General features: G+C 47.4%; 1 protein-coding gene across 1 annotated transcript in view; it reads right to left on the bottom strand.

Moving 5' to 3' along the window:
* The window catches only part of LOC112994487 (unconventional myosin-Vb), a 119,626-nt gene that overhangs the window by 20,490 nt on the left and 74,047 nt on the right, over positions 1 to 25,089 (bottom strand). Inside the window, exons 21-29 of the mRNA XM_064500850.1 lie at positions 23,581 to 23,820; positions 20,097 to 20,336; positions 16,670 to 16,754; positions 15,226 to 15,374; positions 14,426 to 14,545; positions 13,294 to 13,431; positions 10,687 to 10,749; positions 5,407 to 5,646; positions 4,703 to 4,803 (exon numbers count right to left, since the gene is read on the bottom strand). Coding sequence (XP_064356920.1) covers positions 4,703 to 4,803; positions 5,407 to 5,646; positions 10,687 to 10,749; positions 13,294 to 13,431; positions 14,426 to 14,545; positions 15,226 to 15,374; positions 16,670 to 16,754; positions 20,097 to 20,336; positions 23,581 to 23,820 — 1,376 coding nt within the window. The remainder of the gene's footprint in view (positions 1 to 4,702; positions 4,804 to 5,406; positions 5,647 to 10,686; positions 10,750 to 13,293; positions 13,432 to 14,425; positions 14,546 to 15,225; positions 15,375 to 16,669; positions 16,755 to 20,096; positions 20,337 to 23,580; positions 23,821 to 25,089) is intronic.

Here is a 25,089-nt window from a genome sequence, read left to right on the forward strand (position 1 = left end):
GAGAGGACAGAAGTTGGAACAAGGGTTAGGGAACGTATAAAATGAAAAGTGCAGAGAGCGCAAGCCTGATCCATGGTGTCGTGACTCAGGGATAACATTAAGGCCCTACGGAAAGGCCTGGCTAACAGGGTGAAGGCACTCCATGCAGCTCAGGGAGAGGGCAAAACCCTTCAGGGCAACCCAGCCTACGAGAAGAATAAGTTACACTGGCAAAAAGATGCATCTGTGGGACAACTATGTCTGCATTAAGACTGGCTAGTGGTCATTATATCGGAGGACTCTATTTTCTCATGTTCCTCCCAGCACATTTCTCATGGTTTCACCTAGTCCCATTTTAAACAACCCACTGCGAGTGAGTACTTTACCTCTTTCTCTTCCAGACCTCCTTCAGTCTGGCAGGTTTCACCAATAGGACATATTTCTGATCACGCCAAGGACAAGTTTAGCTATTTCCTTCCTTCTGCACCAACTTCCACTATTCTAAAATCAATTCTCTGCCTTCTGCATCAATAGAGGGTTTCCTCAGCCATCGAGTCAAACACGAGAGCCTTTCTTCCAAACAACCTTCAATCCAAACCACCCTTTGATGCTTTTTTCCTCCATTTCTTTCAGACTCATGTAAGATCCAATCTCTTTCACATCCCCTTAGGCAGAAAAATGCCCAGAAAATCCTCCTCTCGCTTCAGCAGTAGACGTTTCCTTTTAACACTCTTTTTTAAATTATGAAAGGCAGGAAACTCATTTATCTTCTTTAATGAGGTGCTGAACACATTACAAGCGAATGAAGCAAGCTGGTCAACCTGACCAGGAACACTCACAACAGCAAGATTTTCCTTGGCTTCAATTTGCATTTGAAAGTCTTTTTTCTCTTTATTTTTCTTTAGAAAAAAGAAAAAAAAGGAATCACTTAATGTATCACTAAACTTCCAGAGAGAAAAGAGCCAAACGAAGATGCACCTCCTGTCTCAAAAGGAGGTGCAGCAGATGCCATTCCCTTGCAAGGAAAGCTCGGCACACTTAAGTGGAAAAACACAACGTGCGAGCTTCCTCCTGCAAATTTTCACAAGAGGAAAGCACTGAGCATGCTGCTCCCAAACTGCATGCTCCAGGCCCGGCTCTGTCTTTGGGGCAACTCCACAGGCATCATTTAATAGGCGTTGTTTAATGAAGTGACTTCCAGATGAATTTTGCTTGGTTGACTCTGGCTCCTTCATGCCCTGCCCATCCGCCAAGCCAACGTCTTTGCCCCATGTGCCCCACTTCAGCACCTCGGCTGCACGTCACCCAAACAGGGACCAGTTTCTTGCTAACGGCATATATCGGTATAGCCCAGTATAATGCAGAACAGCAAAAAGTCAAGGAAAATAATTCCAAAGTGCATATTTAGACTTGTAGATAAACTTCAGCGAAACACCTGGGCCCGGGGCAAACACACACTCTAAGGCTGGTAGAGGCCAGCAGAAGTCTTCTACACCCTTCTAGCCTCAATGACAAGCCCTGGCCTCTGAATCCACACTTGTTAATGCAAATGGACATAATTGGCATGAATCAGTCCCAGAATGGGTTTAAGAGGTGTTTTGAGGTGACAAAGCACTGCTGCAAAAGGACCTCGGTACTTGAAAGGGCAGTTGTGACTGCAGAAAGTCTGGTGGCTCCTGGCCATCCTGGTGTCTCAGCACGCAAGTTCCCAATGCTCACAAACATTTCAGGCACCACCACTTGGAGAATTAATCTGTTAATGCATATTGACAGATTTAGGGAAAAATCTTATTTTCATACCCATATGCAGCAGGTTTCCAAAAAGACCTGCAGGCTGATGTATACAGAGGAAAGGTTTACTGGACTGGTTTGGGTCAGTCTGTTAATTGGGTCCTGTTTTGTTTCAGATAATCTTAACAAAACCTGTATTTAGACACTGAAAAACAAACAAAAACCCCAGGAAAGGTCTTTGCAAAATTTTACAAATTAGTAACCTGGGAATTCTCACTGGATGAGCAGCATTTTAAATAGATACATTTTCCTCTGAAAAATACTTTTCCTCTGTTTTTTAATCATATGTTTTATGGTCATCAAGGAAATCAACTCAAGGGAGTGCCATTGTACTAAGACAAAAGTGCCCTGGGCATTAAGTGTTTAATCTGTATTCCTCAAGATGGAAATCACTGAGATTCCCTTCTCCTGGAAGCCAGTAGTGGCAGCTTCCCCCCCCCCCCCCCTTCTTATTCTCCCAAATAAGCCTGAATGAGTACCCAATTCCTCCCAAAGTCCTCCCAGGACAGCACCTGGGGACCGGCACTCTGCAAACCACATCTGGAAAAGGGAGAAAAATTCCTGTCCCAAACACTTCCCCCGCTCTTTCGTACATCTGTATGCCAAGTAGCTTAAAGGAGATGCACGTATATCAAATCCTAGAGATGTTAATTTTAGCATGGTAAGATAATTACCATCTCTTAATAAAAAATAAAGGGCATTTCATCTGAAAATGCAGATATGCTTTTTTTTTTTTTTTTAATTAAATGGGAAACTAATGCACATTGCAGATTAGACGCACCACCGAGTGGGAAGCAGTGATAAGAACAGAGGTATGGGTAAGAGGAGATACGAGCCCTTGCCCGTGAAGGTCTCTTCTAGCTGCAGAAGAAACCTGCGCAGAGAGTCGGTGCCGGCCGTTGGCTTTGCACCGGGGCTGGGGGCAACAGGCACCAGCAGAAACCAGCCACCAGTTCTGCAGAAGTCCCCTCAGAGTTATCATAAAAGTTAACTTTGGACATTAAGTCTGGTGTGCTTTGAGCTGTCAGGTTGCCTCCTCTGGCATCACCACCTGGTCTTTGGGAAGCTCTGCCTTTCATAAGGAAAAACTCGGCGATCACAACAAGCCTGAGAGAAAGATCCCAAACCAGCACAGAGACCAAAGCTCACTTGCTTTTGCATTCGGTTACTGAAGCAGAAAATTAGCTGGAAATTAAACTTGACGCTTTGTCTCTCCATCTCCTTGCAATCCAAAGTCAGCAGAAAAAGGAAAAAAAGACAAGACTCTGAGCTCACTGCATTTATTCAGGGCTGCTCTGAATTCCAGCTCCCCCCCGACCTGGCAAAGGGCTTTCCCCGAGACCTGGGAGGAGGATGGGATCCACCTGCGAGAGAGGCACCAGGGTTTTTATTGATTGAAAGGAGACTGGAAAAAGAAAGCGGTTTTATTTCTCACGCTGGCACGCTCAGGTGCAGAAGCTGCATATATACAGACTGCAAATTTGGGCTGGAGGGGGCAGGGAACATTAATTTATAACCACGAATATAATAATCCACCTTCCCCCAGCATTTGCTTCCACCTGTTTCATTGCCATTGGTTCCAGCCTACAGCTTATAAAGTGACTCAATACACAAACAAATGCCCAGGAAACCATATAACGGGGAAGCTGGTGGTGATCAACAAGCCATTGGACAACTCACGGCAGAAAACTGCCATTTTTCCAGCCAAAGGCCATACGAGAGGCAAGCAAGAGCCGAGCGTTCCCGGGGGGAGCGAGGGGAGGAAATCTGAGATCACACCTGGAGGCTGCAGATCTCCCAAATCTCCTCCAGAGGCCAAAAAATGCAAAGGCCTGATTGCAAGAAGCTTTTAAATCGCAGCTTGCTCATGCATTTGCAGGGAAAGACCTCTAGTCTTCTGGAAAATTAGATCCTGTTAGCATGTTTGATGATTTCCGCATTTGATTCCATCCTCGCTGACAGTACTATTGCTATTAAATTTATGCTATTATATATAATAACGCTATTATATTTAACCTGGTAGCCAGAGCCAGCATCTCCTCTCCATGAGCTCCATCCCTGTTACTGATGGAGCTGAAACAACATAATTTTTCATATGACATTCAAAGCTTTTGCTCATGTTCATACAGGCATTAATAAAATCCCATTATGCAACTAGTTTACAAAGCAGCAATGTAACCTCTCTTACTAGAAGCCAGTAGTCTGCAACAGTTATGTCTTTTTACTACCTTGCTGAATGCAAATTGCTTAGGAAAAAACCCTTGAACACCTGTATTTGTCAAATAAAGAGGTAGAGAAACAGAGGTGAACATTCATTTCCTTGCAGTAAAATAAATATTTGCTTTACAGATTATCTTGCTGCTTAATCCATATAATTTTGTCCTCTTCCAAGATACTACTTTTTTATTTTAAGTTTGCCTGGATGGCTGCAAGGATTGATTTTATGCCCAGCAATATAAACCCACTGTTATTATAAAGACACATGTCTGCAATATCAGCTCTCACTATGGGAAACCTGTAATCAAAAGGATGTTCTTGGCTCTCAGTTCAGATGCAGGAAAACCAGTAACGTCAGTGTTGCTAGAGACTGCGGAGTGTTTAAACGGAGCTGCCTTCCCTGCGCAGCAGTGCGATCCCTGCCTTTGCTCTCCCCCGGTACAAATGTAAAAATCCAGTTTTGCTCACGGCAGTGTTGGAGTTTCTGCCTGTCCAGGACCTCCCTTGCCTTGGTGATGCACATGCCCAAAGATGAGGGCACTGCACCCATGGTGAGATGTGGATCTTGGCCCCAACTTCACCGCCCATCCTTGAGCCAAGGTCCTGAACTGACCCCAGAAGCTGATAATGGTCCTCAATATCTTTTTTAATTCTGGATGGTGTCCCACCTCTTGTGGTTTGGTCACTCCCTCCCCCTGCTCTGGGCCACACTTACCGGTTCGTCTCGCACATCCCTTGGTAAGCCTCGATTGCGTCCTCTTGATCCATGTGCTTGTCGCTGTTGGGCCAGCTGGCATGGGTGTTCATGCTTGCTTCCTAAATTTAACATGGAAAACACAGCAACATGAACTCCAGCACATCTCTCCACGTCTTTCCAAGCTCCTCATACTAAACACCTCCCAACCATTTCAGAAAATACATCCTTCGGTCAGAACAGCCTCTCTCAACTAAAAAGCCCTCAAACAAATGAGATGGGCCAAGCTCTCTTCTTGTCTCCACGCCAGCAGAGACACATTCGACCCACACCAGTGTCACATGGGCAGAATCTGTTCCAGAAGCTCTTTTTCATCATCACATTTCCTGGCAGAATAAGGCAGTTATCACAGAACATCACCTGGACCATTTTGGACAACCATACCTGGGATGGAGAATTTCTTCCTTGGCATGGGCTGGCTAGGCTTTGCCAGTGGTGTCAAACACCTTCTAGCACTACCGACCAAGGGATGCATGGTCCTGGGCTGTCTGAAATGAAGCCATGGACCACCACTTATCCAGAGGATGGGCCTCCTGCAATCCCTGACCTATCCTGATGCCCCAGGCCTACCAAAGCAGAGACGTTACCTATCGCTCAGGCAGGCAGTGGCTTCGCAGTGACAAAACAGCAAAAGAGGGGGAAAAAAAAAAGATCCTCTCAATTACCATATTTTTGCCCATCTCTTTTTGCTGGGCTGCCTTCATGATCTGCGTCCTCAGGATAAGGACCTCTTCTTTCCGCACTTCCAGCTCCTCGTTGGCTGACTTCAGCTGGTTCAGCAAGAGGCTGTAGCTGTCTTGGATGTCGTTGGAGGAATTGTTCTGGGTGGCCCGCTCCGCAATAGCCTTCCTCAGCTCATTCAGTTCGTTTTTCAGTTTCTTGTTCTCCGATTCCAGCTCTTGCCTCTGCAAAACACCAAGCCGTTACCCCGTGTAGACAAACTGCCCCATCCGTTTCTGTTATGCCTCTAACATAACTCCATTACTGATGAGCGCAGCTGACTGCACGGTTCGTGCCAAGATGGGGATTTTGCTATCAGTCCAGGCCAGAAACCACTTCTGCGGCTTCCCTCACCTCTGCTGGCATCAGGCTGCAATCAGGAGCCTGTTGCCATTTAACAATAATGCTACAGGAGTGACATATGGGAGAATTTTTATTTGTTGACTCTAGTTTTAGGCACAAAGCATTTAGAGAGCCCGAACACGTTCGCTTCTTTTCCATCCTTGTTCCTTCCCAATCAAGGGACTGCAGCAAAAATCCCACGACATTTAACCCATCCTTGCTCTTCGTTAGGTAAGCTGGAAGACTTGATTTTATGCAGCACTTTCTCCTGGCTCATTTCCAGTTAGGTGAGCTACAGCTCTGCAAACCCACTCCGGCTTAGCCAGCCGGCCTCGTTGCAATCCTCGCCCCGTGCAGCGTTCAGAGCCGGGGGATTTTCTCGCCCCGCCGCATCAGCCGCTGGCGTTTGACAGACAGGGTCAACGCTGCGCCGGTTTTACGCCGACTCGCTTCTCTTCAATAGCGATGCACGAGCGTTGCTGATTTTGCTGAGATGGCTGAAGCTCTGATTTGCTTTACGTGATGGTGGAAGACAGGATTAACCAAGTTTGACAGCTAAAACAGCCCGGGTGGCCGCCCTGCCTTCCCCGCAGACCCATGGACCGAGGCTGGCAATGCCAAAAGAGGGCAGGAGGAGCAACCCCCTGCATCCCACTATTGCGAAGCAAAAAAGAGTCTGAGACACGAGCAGGGTAAAAACCTAATTTGCAACCAATTCAAGGTCAGGTCTTCCCTAGGCACCGACCCCCACGGGGATTCCCAGCATCGGCAACAGTACAAGCCTTCCCCCCCAAATCCGGGTGCTTCTCTCCCTTTTGACTCTTTCCACGATTTTCTCATCTGACCCCACTTATCCACGGAATATCCAACTCGCAATCAGCTTTGGCTGAAGCAAGCTACCAGATCCGAAATGACTGTACGATTTAAGCAGGGTGCTGCTGGCACAGCTGTGTAAGCCTCATTCCCACAGGCAACCAGTGGTATAATTACAGACCCTTACAAATTATAAATAGCATGTTATATAGCAGCAGAAGTGTGAACGGAATAGCTGATCTGGCATCTGGACAGACAGCACGCTCCGAGCTGAACAAACACCATCACCGACAGAGTATCTGCAGGTACTTTATACCATCTGTCATTTATAAAAGAAAAAATAAAGGATAAAAAACGAATTTGATCCTGCAATTCCTCCATATCCAGTGATGCTGTGGCAAGATCCCCCCTGGTAGACATCATCTTCCCATTTCCTTCTTGGACAACCAGTAATGACCCTACACGAACAGCAGCGCTGCCACTTCACCCCACTGCGCTCCCTGATGGACTTGGGGCATGGGACGATCTTCAGACATTAAAATCTCTCTAGTCACAGGCAAGATTTTGTTCTGTAATATTAATGAACCTGCCCACGGCACGAGGAGGACTGAGCATCAGAAGTGAGACTTGACCATCAGACGGATCTAACCCCTAGCCCTGTGCTCACACAATCTCTCTCTCCAAACACCTGGATGCCAAAATAAAATGCTTTGAACTCAGAAGAGGAGATTCCTACTTGGACTGTGAGAAATCATCAATAACCTCATCCTTCAGAAGGGGGCTTATCCGGCAAGGCTGGAGAAGTGTCAGCCTCTGGAAATCAGAGGGCAGCACTGCCATGCCAGGAATCTGCCCTCTCTTCTATTTCTGGTACTTGACAGGGGGGAAAAAGACCCCTCTGGAAGCTCGTTTAATGATGAGCTTACAAGTCTTAGGGATGCCACAAGCATCTCAGCTGCGCGGTCAGCAAGAAACCAAATTACACATTGGGCTCTCGCTAGGAGCACAAAGTCATCGCAAGGACTCCTTGGAGCTTCCTTCCCCACTCCCCCTTTCCCAGCCAGGAAAAGCAAGCCAGAAAATACATTTTTCACTGACGAACCTTTTGCTGTATGGGCATAACACAGGGACACAACTCCTATCTGAACCTCCCCAGGAGAATAAATGACCCGCCTCACATGTCTCCAGCCCTGCTTCGTGGCTAACTCAACACCTGGCTGGGCACATTTTGGGACAGCATCTACTGAAAGCTCTATTCATCCATTACGAAGGGCACAACTTACACCTGCTATCAGCACATCCCTAACTAGTCCAACCAGTTTATCAAATTCCCTAGCAGCGCTACAGGAAGCCCAGAATTCAGATGCACCTCTCAAAGGACCCGAGGAGCCGGCTCACTTGCACTTCCCTTGTGCAACATCTGCACAGAGGGGCCACGCATGTCAGAAATCAGTATCTCAAACCGTTTTTCAGGATGGACACAAAAGAAACTAATGCCAAACCTGTGCTTAGCGAGCATGAACACCCCTCTCAGCGCTTGCCCGGCTGCTGCTACCACACGGACATCCAGACAGGCTCTTACACCCAACGAAACCATGAACCTAAGCGACCAAACCCGACAAATGGGCAGATATCACTTTGTGAAACATCATTTCCACCACTTACTATTTTTACCCAAACTGACTTCTATATTTTATGGATATTCTGAAATGTATATATTTATAAATATACTTACATTCATACTGTTTATTATATTCATATTTATATGAATATTTATCCAATATGAACACTGGGTCAGCCAAGACCGTACCTCCCGCAGGCAGACTTTGTGTGCCATACTGCAGTATGGTAATCTTTGCAAAACAAGAAAACCAAACTCCCGCCAGTCATCTTGCTGCTCGGAAGTGAGGTGAACACAAGGATTTAGAGGAAACTGGCCTAAGGAGTCCCAGCATCCAAAAGAGCGTGTTGGTGGCACACCAAAGCCAACATCCCTTCCTGCTCCCTTAGCTGGCAGCCCAAAGCTCGTTCGCACACCCTTTGCTACCTGCACGCTCCAGACACCCAAGCCTCAACTCTGCAAGATAAAGACTTTTTAAAGGGCTTAACCTGGTAAAAAGGAAAAATAAATTCAATTACACAATTCTCTTGAAGGAGCGAAAGGCAGTATAAATATTTGAGATGTAAATTAGCAGCAGAAAGACACTATAGAGAAGAGAGGCAGAGCTTTGTTATATTCCCAGAAGCAGCTGTCATGGGGAAAGGAGGGAGAAACGGCACTCGAAATTAGCTAAAAGTCACTCTTTCATTGCAGACGGAGACTTTAGGCAGTGTTCTACATTCGGAACTGGGAAAAAAGCCACAGCCAGCCACCCATAGGGAATGCCCAGTGCTTTGCTCCAGGAATAGGTGCTTCAGGAATAGGTGCTTCAGTGAATACTGAGCCATTCGAAGCAATTGCTCCTCGCTTTTCCCAGGGACCTCAGCTCTCCCTCGACTGAAATCCAACCAACATGCCAGGACCCCAAATATGCCGTTCTACAGCCGGTCCATGCAACGTGTAACCAGAAGATTAAACTTCATGACAAGTTGTGTGCATTTGCTGGGCACCTGCCAGTTGTTTCCTCTGGCACACAGAAGGAAAAGAGGAATTGCCGGTAAAGGAGACCCAGGAGAGATCGTCTTTCTCTTACTGAGCATGGTATTGAGTTAAATCAGTCTCTCAGTCCATTGCTGCAACCCTCAGCTCGGTTTCACGCAACACCAAAGAGAAATCATGCCTGGGCTCCTTGCAGAGAAGCCGCTGCCTCGCAGCTTCGCTAAAAGCAAATTCTGAGAAGCTCTGTTTCTTTGCAAGTGCATTTTCCACCTGTTTCAGGCTAAACGTTAAAGAACCCTGAATTTTTGCCATGCATACCATCTCCCTATTCTCGTCAAACCGTATTAAGAGAGGGCTGTTGAGGTTTGCTAAATAGGAACATAGAAGGTGGAAAAAGCCAAAATGAATGTTTTTCATCTGAACTTGCACTGGGGTTAAAACAGGAAGAAAAGTTTTGTTAATTCACGCAAGCATCAGAACTCCAGAAACCATCTGAGAAGCTGGCACTTCTAATCCGTGAGGTTTTCCCAGGCCAAACTGCCTTTTTACAGCATTTCACAACCTCAAGAGACTTTAAGCTTTTGTAGCTGTGTTTAACCAGTGACACTTGGGCAAGGATCTTAAAGTCCCTGCCATGCTACTCTTCCAGCGGCTGTGCAGGGATACCAAGGAAACTTGGCAGGGATCAACCAGAAACAGCATATCTGACCACGTTCAGAGTCTAAAAATTAAATGGACTAAGTGCCAAAAAAGCTACTGCTAGAGATCTGCTGTTAGTGAGGACTGAACGTAAGTCCTTGCCATCTCTAATTTCTGCTTTGTTGCATCCTTAGGAAGAGATAACACGGATGGTAAAAATAGGCATTATTACTGTCAGATAGCTTAGTATGAAATTATTCTGGGTAACACATTTCCCCCCTGGATTTCTCAGCTGTATTTCAGTATTTGTTAGAGGGACAGGGATCTGGTATTTAAGTCTGCACTAAATAAAAGAAATCCTTACAAAAAGGCAATCCCAGAAACTGGTTCTCCAAGGAAGAGCAAGGCATAGGGATCCACCTAACAGTGAAGACCCGAAGCGTTTGGGTACAGAGCGGGAGGACCACCCATCTCCTCCTGAGGAGGAGGATCCAGATGGCAGAATGGGCGAAGAGGTGGGTAAAGTCTTCCTCCCAGCAGGCCAGCCCAGCCTGGCACGTTGGACACCCAAGGAAAGCGGACAAGCAGCGGAGAGGTCAAGCCTGGAACAAAACATGCCTTGGGCTTCGGCTGCAAGAATCTGTAACCGTTACTGGACAAGCTGCAGAGACCAGTAGCGTTGCATTAAGGAAAACCCAAGGTTTTCCACTGTGCAAAAGCAGAGTCCCTAATTGATAGACCCAGGACGGTTCGATTCATTACCACCGTCAGATAATTCAGTTGTTTGTTAGAGGCACATGAAAGGTGACAGCGCTGCACACACGTTCCTCACCTTCAGGCTGTTGTATGCAAAATCTTCACGGTCCGAAGCTATTTCAGTCTTCGTCTCGATTTCCTGCAAGGATTAAAAGGACAAACTTGTGTCTGAGAGCAGCCTGAGGAGCTGACACAGTGGCTGACCAATTCCACCACGGGCCGAACAAATAACGTCTTACGAATCGGCATTCAATAGAGTTCCCTTTCCAAGTAGCACCCTTCTCCTAAATCACATCTCCATCACAAAAGTAATAAACCCAATCCCAACCCAACTTCTGCCGTGGAAGCTTGATTTGAACCATGGGAAATTCAGTGCAACATCCCTTCTGATGCCCTAAAGCAGGGCCAGGATCACATGCAGAAATGCAGAAAGGACACAAAGCCCACGTAGCTCCTTGGGGCTCCTCTTGTGGAGGCGCGGCAGTAGCTTTCTCTTCCCATTAAACAAAGGAGGAAAGCTCCTGGTTCAAACATCTAAATTTAGATACCTAAAGGCAGACCTGTAGCTTGCCCTACCCACAGAAGCACAACTAGCAGTGAATAAAGCCTTGAATTATTCTCATACGAGCTCCACCTAGATGAAGTCTGGGGGAAGACTTCAGGAGAAAATGGTTTAATCTCTTGTTAAGGCCTTAAGGACTGTGGCTCACTGTAGCTTTCACAGAAGTGCAGTCATTAGGGGAACAATCTTCAGTGCACTGTTTTTTTCTTTATTATCAGGCTCTGTAGCAACGATGAGAAACTAGAGAAGTTTCCCATTTCATGTATTTTCTGCAAATCGCTAGCAACGATCAATACAAATTTCTGGTCATGCAAGCAAGCAATCACAGATGATGACTGAGTTGAGCCTCTTATTGCATCTATCAATAGATTTCACGCTGAAGAGAAACAAACAGAATAATCCCCTAACAGCGCAAGGAAAAGCCTCGGGTATTTTAACTATGAAGCCCAGAGCGGTGGCATTAGCACAGCGTTTCATACGAGAGGGCATTTACTGCTCCACGACACCACGTGCGTGGTGCTGCCACTTCACAGCTTTGCTCCGTCTCCCCACAGACCGCTGCCTCCACGTAGCGTGGTGGCCTGTGAACCAGACACAGGCTCCAGCTGCAGATGGTGGGGGAAAAAACATGCACAAGAACTGCCACTAAAAGCCCCCCATGCCTAGCATTAGCCTGTGGCAGCCAGAAAGAACTGGGTTTGCAGACTCCAGTTCCAGAGCAGGACTAACTCCTGCCTCTCGGTTACCGCTGGGCAACCAGTAATAAGGATTTTTTAAAATGACTTCTGGGCAAACCATCCGAAACGTAGGAAGGTCTTTTTTTCACAAAGGAGAAAGAATATATCAAGGGAAGATCCACCCCCCCCCGCAATGGGAAGAATGGATGCTGCTGTCTTGCTATTTCTGGTTTGCAGTGGCCTTGTTTAGGCGACATCCCTATATGATCATCACTGGGAAAAAACGTCGCATAGATTGCCTAAAAACACCAAGCTGGGGACACGAGCGTGATGGACGTGCCTGCAAAGTGCTTATCAGCTCATGCCATGCAGGGGAAATCAAAGACACGCTGCAGAAACTACAGGCAGGCCTGCAAAAGAAAAAAGGCTTTCGCAACCAAAATCCGCAGAAAGGGAGGGCTGTTGGACACAACCGATAACCACAGCCTTTGTATATGTGGCCCTTGAGCACTGACATGCCCCAGGTTTGATCTAGCCAAGCGGCTGCACCCGAGTCCGTCAGATTTCCGTCTCACATTCGTAACGCTGCAGCAAGCGCTGCTGCTCCAAGTCCCTTTCCTTTCTCCGGTCTCGGCTAGAGAAACTCAGCTCAGAGTGAAAACTTCTCATGGGACAAGTGAACAGGATCAGTGCAGGGCCAGTTGTGCCTCCGGCAGAATAAACCACTCCAAGACTGATTTCCCATTTCATTGATTTCAAACATATTGTTTTTTGGGGAGGAAACAGGTGGCAACCAGGTGTTTTATTCCCTAGCCATGACTAGCACCATGTAGGTATTTGGGAAGAACATGCCACTTTCTGGGGATGTCTATAGTCATAGCACAGAGACTGAGAGATCCTACAGTGCTGTTAGCCCATCCTAAGAGGATTTCCACACTCTCAGAGACTAGACACCCAACTTACCCAGCTGATTTCCTCTAAAATCAATGGGAGAGAGGTTCCCCCAAAGGGCAAGTTGGAGGGCTGCATAAAGCCTCCTTTTTCTATGCACTTTATGGTACGCAGGAGGCAAGTATGAGCTCGAGGAGACTACGTGCTTCACGTGAGTCTATGCAGCTGGAGCTGCACGAGCAGTGGTGGAGCGTTAGCACCTGGACATTTCTTCTTTGAGCCTCCAAGCAGGAGAAAAAGCCCCGAAAACTCCTCAGAGAGCCGCTCTGACATTGCCGCCGAGGGATAGCATGGGCTCTTGCTCCTCTTCCACCATCCATCCTGCTGTCCTTAGCTGCCAGAAAGCTTTCTCCCCATCTCCCTGATGGATCTGCTGCCCCATAAGTGGAACTCATGGCTCAAACCTGAATTCCTACACCGTGTGTCCTCAGGCTGCCAAGGGAAGCCAATTACAAGCATGAAATACCAGCACCAACGCAGAGCCATCTCTTACCTGAGCTTTCTTGCCTTCCTGCTCCTTTTTCTCCAGTTGGGTCTGCAGTTTCTTCCTCTCCTGCTCGAGCTCCCTCACTCGCTTCTGCAGCTTGAGGAAGAGCGTCATGTCCATGGCTGCTTTCTCCATCCCAGCCTCCTGGGGCAGAACAGGGCGGGGGGGAAAAGGGAAAGACCTCGTTTTACAGCCGCGCACAACACCAGGTACACACTTCCCTACCACTTGCCTCCCCAACCTTTGTGCAGCAGCCAGCTCCAGAAAGCTGCGGTGCTTTCTTTGGTCCATTTTGCACTGATCTGCTGTGAGGGACTTTTGGTTGCAACATCACTGAACCAAACAGCAGATAATAGTCCTGAGCCCACCTTATCCATAACTGTTTACGGCAAGGTACTGATTTCTCTGAGCTACATACATCTGTAAGAGGCTTCAGATCTCGGCCAGTCATTTAATGTTTTCTTAATTGGCACCTTTAACATCTAAAGCAAAGTACGGTCCTGCCCGTGGGAGGGCAGACCCCAGGAACGCTCATCCCCCGTCTGTCCTTTGCACGCTCTTAAGTCATGGAAATGGAGTTCAAGAAGTAGCCTATTCACACGTGAGCACAATCGCTCTTTTCCCCAGGACTTCTCAATTAATTATTCTTGATATCATTATGTCCTTTTCTGCATTGAGGGATTTTTGATTACAGCAACTGCACCAGCCAGTAAAGAATTTGTGAAGACAAAAACTGGAATGAAAATGCTCGGGGCAAGGGGTAATGAACTCTGCAATCCTGGTGGAGGAGACTCGCTGTATAGACGTTGCCATCAGTACCAGTAATAACGAACCGTAACAACGCTTAGAGCTCAGGTGCATTTTCATAAGCCTTTAAGCTGGCCCGGGCACAACACAGCACTTTATTATTTTTAGAGCCCTATTTAAGCCTGACCTTACAAGCGAGCAAGCGTTTGCTCCAGCACCGCCACCTTACAATCCCTCGCCAGCAATTAGTGGGATATTTCTGAAGCGCAAAAGCCAATTTTCCCCAGCGCTGCCGCGCTCCAGGCCCCGTTCCTCCCGTGTGCTCCCTGCGGAGCGAGACCTGCCGCACTCGGTCCCCAAGACCCGGAGCGACCTGCCCGAGTCACCGTACCTCCACTTGCTGAATTACATCCTCGGTGTCCCCCAGCTCGGAGGTCGATATCGACGGGTAGTTGGAGTCGGACTCCAAGCTGCTTTGGTTGGACGGGTTTCTCCTGTGCCCCGGAGTTTGCTGTCAAAGGGATGCAGACAAAAAACGCATTCGGTGCTTTAGGAAGGGAATACATCTACACAAAATCCTTTAAAACAAAATGCAAAGTGATGCAGAAGCTTCGTTTAAATATTATTCTGCATGAAGTAAAGGGTGTTCAGGACACCAGATGCTGGTGAATGGTGAACAGGCAAGTTTGAGCTCACAATTTCTGCTCTCTGCGGCACCCTAAGGGGCTTCCTCCAAACGCGCAGCCTTCCAGCTAATCAGCAGCGGTCTTTAATTATCGCATGGTTTGGAAAACTTCTAAAATTTTAGCAAAGCTGAATGTACAGGCTCAAGCTTCTGAAATCTAGAAGCCAAGATTTTCTGGAATTCAACACCTACTCGGCATGTCAGCATCGCTGACACAAACAAACAGAAAAACCCCCACAAAAACCACGAGCCAGCTTTTGCTGAGATGCACAGAAATCTCCGCGCTGCTATGAGAGAGGCCAGGAAGATCAGCGTCCTGTTTCAAGGAACGCACGTGCTTTGGCTTCAACACAGACCTGCAGTCTTAGCAACACCAAGCGCAAACAAATTGCCCAATAACATCAGTTCAGCCAAGTGTTTTGGGCATTAGTGAGTCACGTTATCCCACTACCAACATCACGCCGAGGACAAAACAGAACAAGAATAAATTTCAGGACTTCCGTTACCTTTATAATAGTAATTTCATCCCTCAGGTTGTCGTATCTCTGCTCCAGCCTCGAATACTCTTTCACCAGGTTCTGATACCGAGACCTCTCTTCTTCCAGCTCCTTCTTCATCTGGAGATTTTCCTCCACCGTGTTTTGTGCAAATTCATCTTTAAAATAAGAAATGGCAACAGTGAATTGTAATCTTCATCCCTGAATGGACTTCTTGCACATACATGCAACAACACTGACTAACTCACAAAATGTTCTCTGCCAAGAACCTTTAAAACGCACATAACCCTCCTCTCGTATTTAGAGAGACTATTAAAATCCAGCTCTTCCCATGGGATGCTTGGAAGAGCCCCAGCTCCTCTGCTCCGAGCGCACAACCCTCTCCAGCTGAGTTAAAGAAAAATCTCCAGCACCTGCAAAGTGGCTCTTCTGTGCTCCTGGGCCCATCACAAACCCACCTGTGAGTAAGAGCAGTACAGCATGGAAATACGCTCATGTTTAAGAAGTGCCATGGGCACTCGCTGCTTTTCAAGACATTTCTCTCCGTCCCCCCCGCCACCACCACTAGATCTAACACAGGAACAACTCAGCAGCAGCTCTTCCTCGTGCAAACGTCAGCCCTTGACTACTGTAAGATTGCGGTGGCTGAAATTATTCTATATGCAAATAGATTTCTTTGATGGAGAAACTCCCCTTTCTGATGCCCCCGAAAGCATCCCAGCAGAGACCAGGAGCGAGCGGTAACTGGCCCACCGATGTGACTCGGGAAAATTTTTAACCCAAAATATTTCAGGAATTCAATTAACACTGCAGCCCAGAGAGAGCTGCATAACCAGAGCCAAACAAGCTGCAACGATGAGGACGAGCAAGAGCATAAACCCTGCTATTCAACCCGGCGAAGGGCTCAGCAGGGTCCCCTCCACTTCACCTCCAAGAGCTGCCAAAATCGCAGTAATTAGGGAAAACAAACCAGAAGAAGTGCCAGATGTGTTACGAGGGCTTTATTTTGGACACCCTTTGAAGCTGTGCGTGCAGCGGGTGATGAGGTTTGTCGGTGCTCATGTGTGTCACAGACATACTGGAAAGCTTCATGGTTATTGTGCTTAACTCCAAACACCACTTTCTATATGTGCCCCCCCACCCCCCAAAATATATATTCTATACATTATATATAATATGCCATGTCAGAGGCTCATTCCCACCCCACAGCGGGTCTTATCACCCTCTTCAAGTCATAGCACCAACTTACGCCAAGAAAGTACGAGTTTTTTACCCCATGCTACTCACGTGAATTTGCTGACTATATATATAAATATATTTATATGTTTTTTTCTTTACATTTTATTTTCATTCCTTTACAGGCACGAGAGCTTCCTGGGCGGCCAAGCTTTGCCCAGGCTGTTTTCCCTGCGGGCTTCTCGCCGTTATGAAGCCACCAGCCCCTTTCTCTCACCTCGGGACTGACAGAGGATCCTGCGGTTCAGCTCCTCCTTCTCCTGCTTCAGGAGCGCGTTCTCCTCCTCCAGGTCCGATATGCGCTGCGAAACAAGGCAGAGCATTAACACGAGAGGCAGAGCCTCTTCACGCGGGTTAAATTGCACCTGGCAGAAGATGGGGAGCTTTTTTTTCCTTCAAGTTTTCTTTGCATATCAGGAGTTGAAGCGTGGGACAACTCTGCTGCAACAACAGAGACAGAACTCTTCTTTTCCTAAGGAAACCTCTCCCTTAAATCAACATTTTCTGCAGAAGCTTAAAAAACACACTGAACAGCCAGACTGGGCAGCCACGAGCCGGAGGAGTGAAAATCCTGCAGCTGCCCAGGCCGCCGCGTCAGAGGCTCACTCCCACCCGCGGCAGGTCTTATCGCCCTCTTCGAGTCACAGCACTGACTTACGCCGGGAAAGGACAAGTTTTTTGCCCCATATTCCTCGCGTGAATTCGCTGACTCAAAGAGTTATTCGCCAGGCACCTGCAGGTCCTCGGAGATGTCAGCGCTGCCGCTGCAGAACTGGCAAAATCCGGGAAGGTAACGGCAAGGTGCTGAAATAGGAAAGGGGCCGTGGGGGGGAACGAATGCAGCTTTACGCCCGGAAAAATAAAACCTGCAGGATTTAAGCGAGGAGGAGAGACAGGACTCATTGCACCTACCAGGCAGCTAAGGGAAATTCAGAGGAACAGAGAGATGTCTAGGGGAAATGGAAAATCTGCTGACTGTTGCAAGCAACAACTCACTTGGGAGAGGCACACAGTGCTTGTGAGCACCTTGGAAGCCTAATGCTAAATATTTCAAGTTTCTTCTAACTTTATACATTTTGTACCCACTTTGTGCAATAGGAATATAGTCATTTTAACACAAGACTCCTCCACGCTGCTTCAAAATCCCCAGCAGGGAAAAGCACAGCTCACCCTGGGGCCTTTGGTGCTACAAGGGAAACAGGTACATCAATTATTAACACCACTAATTGCCTAGCAAAAATTAATGACAGCAGGAACTGAGGTCTACTTTTTTTTTTTAACTAGCTTTTTATTTAAAATGAAGGAAAGCAAGGCTACTTGTCGCAGCACACAAATACCGAAGCTGAGAGCAGCCTATCTCATAATTTTGTCCGTCCTCGGGAATTTTGATGCATTCAATGCTATTATTTTAAACAAGTTGAAGCATAAAAGCATCGTGTTATAAGGCGAAACACGTTGCTATGGTTGAGCAGAACGATTCTGCCGTGCAGGGGAGCAAATTGCTACCCAGCGCCGCGGCCGGTCGCTCTCTACGCCTGCCCCGCGGCACCTTGCTGCCGGCGGAGAAAATGAAAAAGGGGAGGCTCGTCTTGCAGGCGAGCAAGCTCAAAGCAAAGTATTTATCAAAAATTGCACACGACATACATATGAAACGGTGACCTGCATTGCAACGATTGCCACAATTTCTAGGGAAGATGTTAAACACCGAGCGCTTAGGACTATATCCGCCCTTATTAAATGCCTCCGCTGACACCGACGGCTCGTGCAACGCGGCTCCAATCTCGGGATCCCAGCTGGTACCTGGGATTTTCCCTTTGAATTCGTGGCCAGGTTTTCGCCACCAAACGAGGGGGCTAGGTACTACTGAAAGCCCTAAGAGAAACTGTTGTGCTTTAATTCTGATCGCAGCACGGAACTGGAAGGGTTATTGTAAAACGAGGGCGATGGACAGAAAAGCCAGGAAAAAAAAAAAAAAAAGATTAAAGGGCTTTTCTTTTTCAGCAGCAAAGTTAGTTCAGAGACTGCAAAGCCTCCCCATCTCCTAGCCATTTCCAGCAGGCTTTTGGATTAAAAACCAATTTTTACAGCAAAAATAATTTTGCAGTAAAAAACATTTCACAGCAATCCTTCCAACGTTTCACTAGCCGCTTCTCAACGCGAGTGAGCTTTAAAGACGCCGGACGGGGTGATGGGCAGCGAAGCCATGTTTCGGTCTTCCCTATCGTCCCCATGCCCGAAGGACGTAATTGAAAGCTAAGTCCGAAGTGAGAGTCTGCGCTACCCCGTAGAAATGGGGACAACTGCTATGCTTTATAATTAAACCATTTATTGTCAAGGGAAAGCAGATAATATTTGCTGTGCTGTAGGCACTTCGAAAGCAAGGGGAAGCTTGTGCTTTGTTTCTGTGCTTTTGGAGAGCACTGCTTGACTGGCCATTAAATCAGCCCTTCCTCTAAGCACTTCAAGGGGATTTGCAACCAAGAGCAAAGAGGAGAAGCAGTTTTTTCCCCGGCTGCATCACCTGCAAAATAAGGCATCCTTTCAGGCTCTACAGGCCGGCGCTGTGGCTAGCTAAGGAAGCACGCCCTGCACCGAAGCCGGCCCCATGGTCCTCCAGAATAAGCAACATCCGGCTAATTCCAGACCTTTCTCTTTTTTTTCTTTTCTCCTCCCCAAAGTGAGTCATCTTCAGGGTGTCGCACACACAAAGCACTATTCTCGACAAGCAATTTTGAAACAGCTCACTCAACTCAGCGTATCTAGCAGAAAAACCACCAGTTCTCTCCAAGAGCAGCATAAACTTGCCAGGGCAAAAGAAGAAAGATCGCTCATTTATTCGGGGGAACATCCAACTTCTTCGCTAAAACCTTGCATGCTCTGGGGCCACTTTTCCCACTAGAGCAGTGACATTTGGCCACTTCAACCTCAACAGCTGCAGAAAGCTTAGGAATTCGCACGAAGGAGGGAATAAAAACCCTTTCCACTCCACATCGCAGCCTCAAGCCTTGCACGGGCTTGTATCGAGCAGTCTTGCTGGCTGCTGACCACCATCCCAGCGCTTGGCAGAAACGAGCTGCTCTCAGAGCTGCTCAGACCCTGCAAGGACCAGCACCACCAGCCACTGGTCACCTGTCTGGGGCCACCACGGCCAAAACAGCAGAAATCAAGTCCTCCTGCACCCTCAGCACAGCTGGCCGGGGCCCAGGAGTGGCACCTGCCTATAATTCACGTGGTCTATGGCACCGCTCTCCAATTTCTTGCATGAAGCACACTATGAGGAATCCCCATGTCTACATGGAGCGGATGGAGATCGCTAAGGTGCGGCAGATCCGTGGTTATTAAGCAGCGTTATTTCAAACGGGGCTGGGGAGTTTCTTCACGGTTGGCCATGCAAAAGGCAGCAAGATGGGGCACGCTTCCAGCAGCATGAGACGGCCACTGCTCCAAGTGCCCTTGCTGTCCCCTGACTTGCCAAAAACAAGGGGGCCTAGTTAAAAGGCAAGTTCTAAGGGCACTCAGTGAAAAAAATAAATACATAAATAAAGATAGAAATTAAGTCTCTGCCCTTCAGACCTGTGACGAGAGAGCTTTCACCAGCACGTCCATCTGGAAGAGACCTCCGCACCACGAGAGGCAACAGATACCTTTCTGAGCAGGTCCTTCTCCTTCACGTAGCTGTCCTCCACCACCTTCCTTTCACCATGGGCCTTCTCGAGCTCCAGGCGGAGGCTCTCCATCTCTTCCTGCAAGCTAACGAGCTGGTTCCCATTGCCCCGGTGACACTGCTGATACTGCTCCAGTTCCTTCTTCAGCTTTTCCACTTCGGACGAGTGGGCAGAGGCGAGCGTGGAGAGCTGCTCGTTCAGGAGTTTGTACTCCTTGTTCTGCGGGCCAACACGCCAAAAAAAAGAAGAAAATAAGACCATGAGCAAGACCAGTGCAGGCACTGCAAACCTAACAGTCAAGCATCTCGGAGCCCTGTGGGGAATAAACTTCAGATAACAAACATTTCCACATGTAGGCTGCTAAAGCTGACAAGGCTAAAAACAATTTAAAACCTGCAACAAAAGCTCAGCGATATTTCCATAGCAATTATACAGGCATTTGTTAATTTGATGTCAAACTGGAAGCAAAGGCAAACAATGTTTGTTGGTGCTTGTAAGCAAAACAATAAGCTACACTTCCACCACCGCTTCCAAACAGCGCCGCTGAATGCAATTGGTTTGCAATATTTCAGCGTGCTGTTTATCCCTTTATTCCCGATTTTCAGGCCCGCAGCAACCCGCTGCGACAACGAGCTGTAACATAATTGCCGGCTGGAGCACAAAGAGCTCCCTCCGACCCCAGCGCTAAGTCATACCTCCGGGACGTGCCAGTTCAATAAAGCCTTTTCATTTGCTCAGATTTTCTTTTTTAAGCACTTAGCAATGATTTTTTTCTCAGGCGCTGAGACCTGAAAATTCGGCAGTCTGGGCTGATTTCCGCGGTTCAACCCAAAGTTAATGGGAATCATATTGTCACTAATAAAACATCATTATTGTTAGCCACAAACACTGTGCCCATGTTCCCCTGAGAAGTCACAGCAGAACACGAGCTTCAGTAAGAAGCCCACCAAGTATCTTTGCTAACATTAGGTAGGTGGTACTCATGGGGAAAAAAGAATCGTTTTGGAGAAAAAAAGAAAAAACGAAAAAAGAAAAAAGCAGAACAACTTGGTTTTGAGGTTTTCCCCTTGAAAGGTCTCAACACAGCTGTCAACTTCTATGCAAAACCTCTGAAATGGGATGTCCTTCACTTAAGCATCAGAAATGCCAGTTTGGATCTTTCCTGGTTTTGCTAGAAAACATTTAGCAGGAGACAAGCAAGAGACACGAACGTCCTGACAAGATGACACAGTATGGGTAATCTGCGATTTGGCATTTTGTTGCTTCTCTGAGCTTTAGCCACCAGAGCCAGACCGTCGGGTGGCAAACTGCTGCTGCCTTTAAGGAGTTTTCAGTTAATGTGGTGGGTAAGAAAAGCTTGAGGTGAAGAAACCAGAAGACAAAAGGTTAAAAAAAAGACAGAAACATATCATTCAAAAAAAATCCAACGGAGCAGAGAAGCCCTGAGTTACAATTTTTGACTGGTCAGGGCAAGCAGCCCAAGCTACCACCTCTTCTCCTGTCGAGATGTTCAGAGTCAAATGAGTAGGAACAAAAACTAGGACACAACCAGAAAAGGCACAATCTGTCCCTATAAAGTCAGAGGTCCCCACTGGCTCCAGTTCAGCTGAGGTTTGAAGGAACTTTACAGCCTGGTGAAGGGAAAAGCAAAAAAAAAAACCCATGAAAATAGAACATTTTATCTTCTAAGTCTACATGGAGTCTTCCAGACAAGACCAACCATGCATAAGTACAAGGGGAGGTGGTGGACACTGAATCCCCCTCCACACAGTCAGGTGATTCTCCTTCAGATCCCCAAGGCAGCTCAGAGGAGGGTTTCTTCCGATCTCCTCTGCCTGCTCCAGCCCCATTTCCCCACCACCCCATGCTCCTTTTTGGGCAGAGACGAGGAAGCACAAAGCCCTTTGGCCCCTCTCCGCACGACCTCCAGCAGCGCCACCTGATTTAGAAACTAAGTTAAATAAGCCTAAATTAAATAGCATTGCAGATGCTAGAGTTTGTAAGCTGCAGCTGACACAAAATAACAGGTTTGAATGTTTTCAAAGAACGATCTGCTCTTCCTCAGGGGCACACCGTGTATCGCGTATCTCTATCCATGCCTGAACTAAAGTAGCAGAAACAAAAACATTTTCTGCCACGGCTAGTCAGATAAGGATACAACTGCAGCTCTCCAGCTTACCTGCATTTTTTTTTCCCTTAAAAGTTAATGGGCATTTTTATAGATTACCAAGGGCTGAAATCAGGATATTTCAGGGAAAATATGATGCAACAAACTCGCTGCTGCCGGAAAATCCAGTGCACTGAAAAGAGAATGTAGTGGACCGAGCTTGGGAGGCTCATTAGCACTTCCAAAGCATCCCGGGGAAGCTGTCATTCCTGAAAGGGCAGTTAAAAATAGCTCGCTGGACAGACTATAATGAGTATGAGAGCGCAGTAATTCTTCCCTGCAAAAGTTATACAGAAAGCATCAAAGTAACTCCTTCAAAACGGCCTTCGGAGAGATCCAGGAAGATCAAGACAAAACCTCCAGTCCCTTATTTCTCCCTACTTAAAAGCTCACAATGTCTCTTTCCATAAAGTAAACCTTTCTCCTGCTTTCATAATCCGAGACAAGAAAGCCAACATTAACCAGAGATTGCTTCTTCTTTGTCGTTCCACCTCCACACTTTTCCTGGCAGTAAATGGCCTGTACCATGGCTTACATCTCATATGATGTATGAGAGCTTTTCACACATCCCAAGCAGAATAATAAACTGCAATTACTAGTAATTGGTACTACAAATACGTATCCTGACTTAAAGAGAACTAGAGTTTAATTCTGCAGGCTAGAGAAGGATATAGATGAGTATGAATTCCCCCACTGGTATTAGTGGACAGAACTGGACCACCCTAGTGAGTATTTCTTATACTCAGCCCTGAAATCTCTGTACAGCACTGTGAAGCTAGGTAGACAACAGAGAGGACATTAGCAGAATAACTTGTACATTGTTATGTTAGCAGGTGGAAAAACCTTGAACCCAAACCCTGCTGCTAAACGGTGTGTAATCTAACTATCTCACCCTTCATCACAGTTCTTACTGAAGAGCAGTTATCGTATCTAGTAACACAAACTCAAATTGCTTTGTAAAGTGAGTATTTAGCTAATTTACTCACTATCTTTCAGGTAACATGACCCAAAAGACATACGGTTCAGCACCCCGGAGTGTGGCAGATGCTCTGCGTCCCAGGAGTTTGTAGAGCAGGAATTTTGGGCCAGCACATGAGCGTGGCAAAGCAGGTATTGCCTGCTCCCCTGCTACATAACTGACGAAAATCATTTAAGTCTGAACAGTATCAATTATAATGCAAACCAGACATCTTTAGAGCTTTCCTGAGCAAGCTCTTCAGACAGCGAGGTGGAGACCCAAGACCCACGTGACCCAGCAGTAGGACCGCACTCGTCCCAGCGCAGCTCGGGATGTACCTGCTCATCGATCTTCCTCTGAAGCTGGACCACCTTGTTCTCCATGCCAATGTTGAGTTTCTTCAGGTGCTGGGCGGATCGGGCCTCGATCTTCAGTGCCTTCAGCTCCTGCCGGGCCTTCATGCGCCGGTAGTAGCACTGCAGGACGATGGTGGCCCTCCTCATCCGGAGGAAGCGAGTACGGGCCAGCCAGGCGCGAACATACTTCTGGAGGATGGTTGCTTTGTGCTCTACAAGCATCTATAAAACATGGGCAGAGACAAGACGATCAGGAGAGAAAAGTCCCCCCCAAAGGTACCAGCCGCCCAGTATTGCTGTGACATGGCCCTGTCCTGCACGGTAGTCCCACACTTCCCAAAAGCCTTAGCATCGGACATAACTCACATCAAAATAAGGTTTGATTTTCTGAGCACTCTTCCATGCCTGCATTAAGACAATTTCTGCTGCAGATAAATGCTGCCCTGGTGGGCTTTCTTGACATCTGGACAGCCTTCAGCCAAAATCCTGCAGTCTTCTCCCTACTGTCTGCCCCCAGTTCTCTTGCACGATTGGATTTCTGCAAACTTATACCTTGTTCAGTTTTGTGAAGCTTCGGACACTTTTGCATCGTATTTCTCCCTCAAATTTCCAGTAACCTTTTCAGAAGGCGGCAGTCCAATTCCCTTCTCTAAAACTAAAACCTGACATTTTAGAGAGACAACCAGCATGTTGCTAATAACTCTCCCATGCTGATCTGTGCTGCAGTAAAACATGACAGAAGAAGTACCAGGGGAATTTAAAGCCTACAAGACAGTTTACTGATACTAGCTTGGGCCAGGTTCTACCACAAAAGGCAGCATATCGGTTTCTCCTTACAAATCTTTCGTTTCATCCAACGGCTTTGTCTGCACTCGCAAATTTTAATTCACGTGAGCCTACGACACCGTATCTTCAAGCCTTGGCAGTCTCACGGGTGGAGATAGCTGGGGATGCCCACAGACTGAACAGAAACTCTACTGTTTCTCCTCAGGGGCCTCTTCCAACCGTGCAGCAAAGCCTCCAGCGGGCTCTGGGCACAGCCCGGACACCGGCAGGGATGCCTGCAGCCTGCGGCTGTTGCCGGGCACGGACTTGACCCAACATCCGTATCCAGGTGCTCCAGGATTACACGTTTTCAGATTCCAGGGGCCTGGCTTGAAGGCAATACCTTGACTTTGTGAAGATTTTGGATTGTTTTTAATCTCAGAGAGTTTAAATGTTAGGACACCTGCCTCCCCTGTGGAGGCTTCCTCCTTGAAAACCAGATGTTGAAAAAGCAATGGCAGAACAAGCTCCTAATCCCCAGCTCTCGGCTGCTCTGTTTGAGGACAGAGCAGCCCATTTCACCCTTCGTCTCTCTGGTGGATCACCAGGTGTCCAAGCCACCTCCATCACCCCCAGGAGCAGGCTCTCCCCTCCTCACTCCTCCTTGACCTAGCCCTGTGACGATCCATCAGGCAAAAAATTTGGTGTCTATCAAAGCAAAACTGA

This window comes from Dromaius novaehollandiae, chromosome W (assembly GCF_036370855.1).
Source record: "Dromaius novaehollandiae isolate bDroNov1 chromosome W, bDroNov1.hap1, whole genome shotgun sequence".
Lineage (NCBI taxonomy): Eukaryota > Metazoa > Chordata > Aves > Casuariiformes > Dromaiidae > Dromaius > Dromaius novaehollandiae.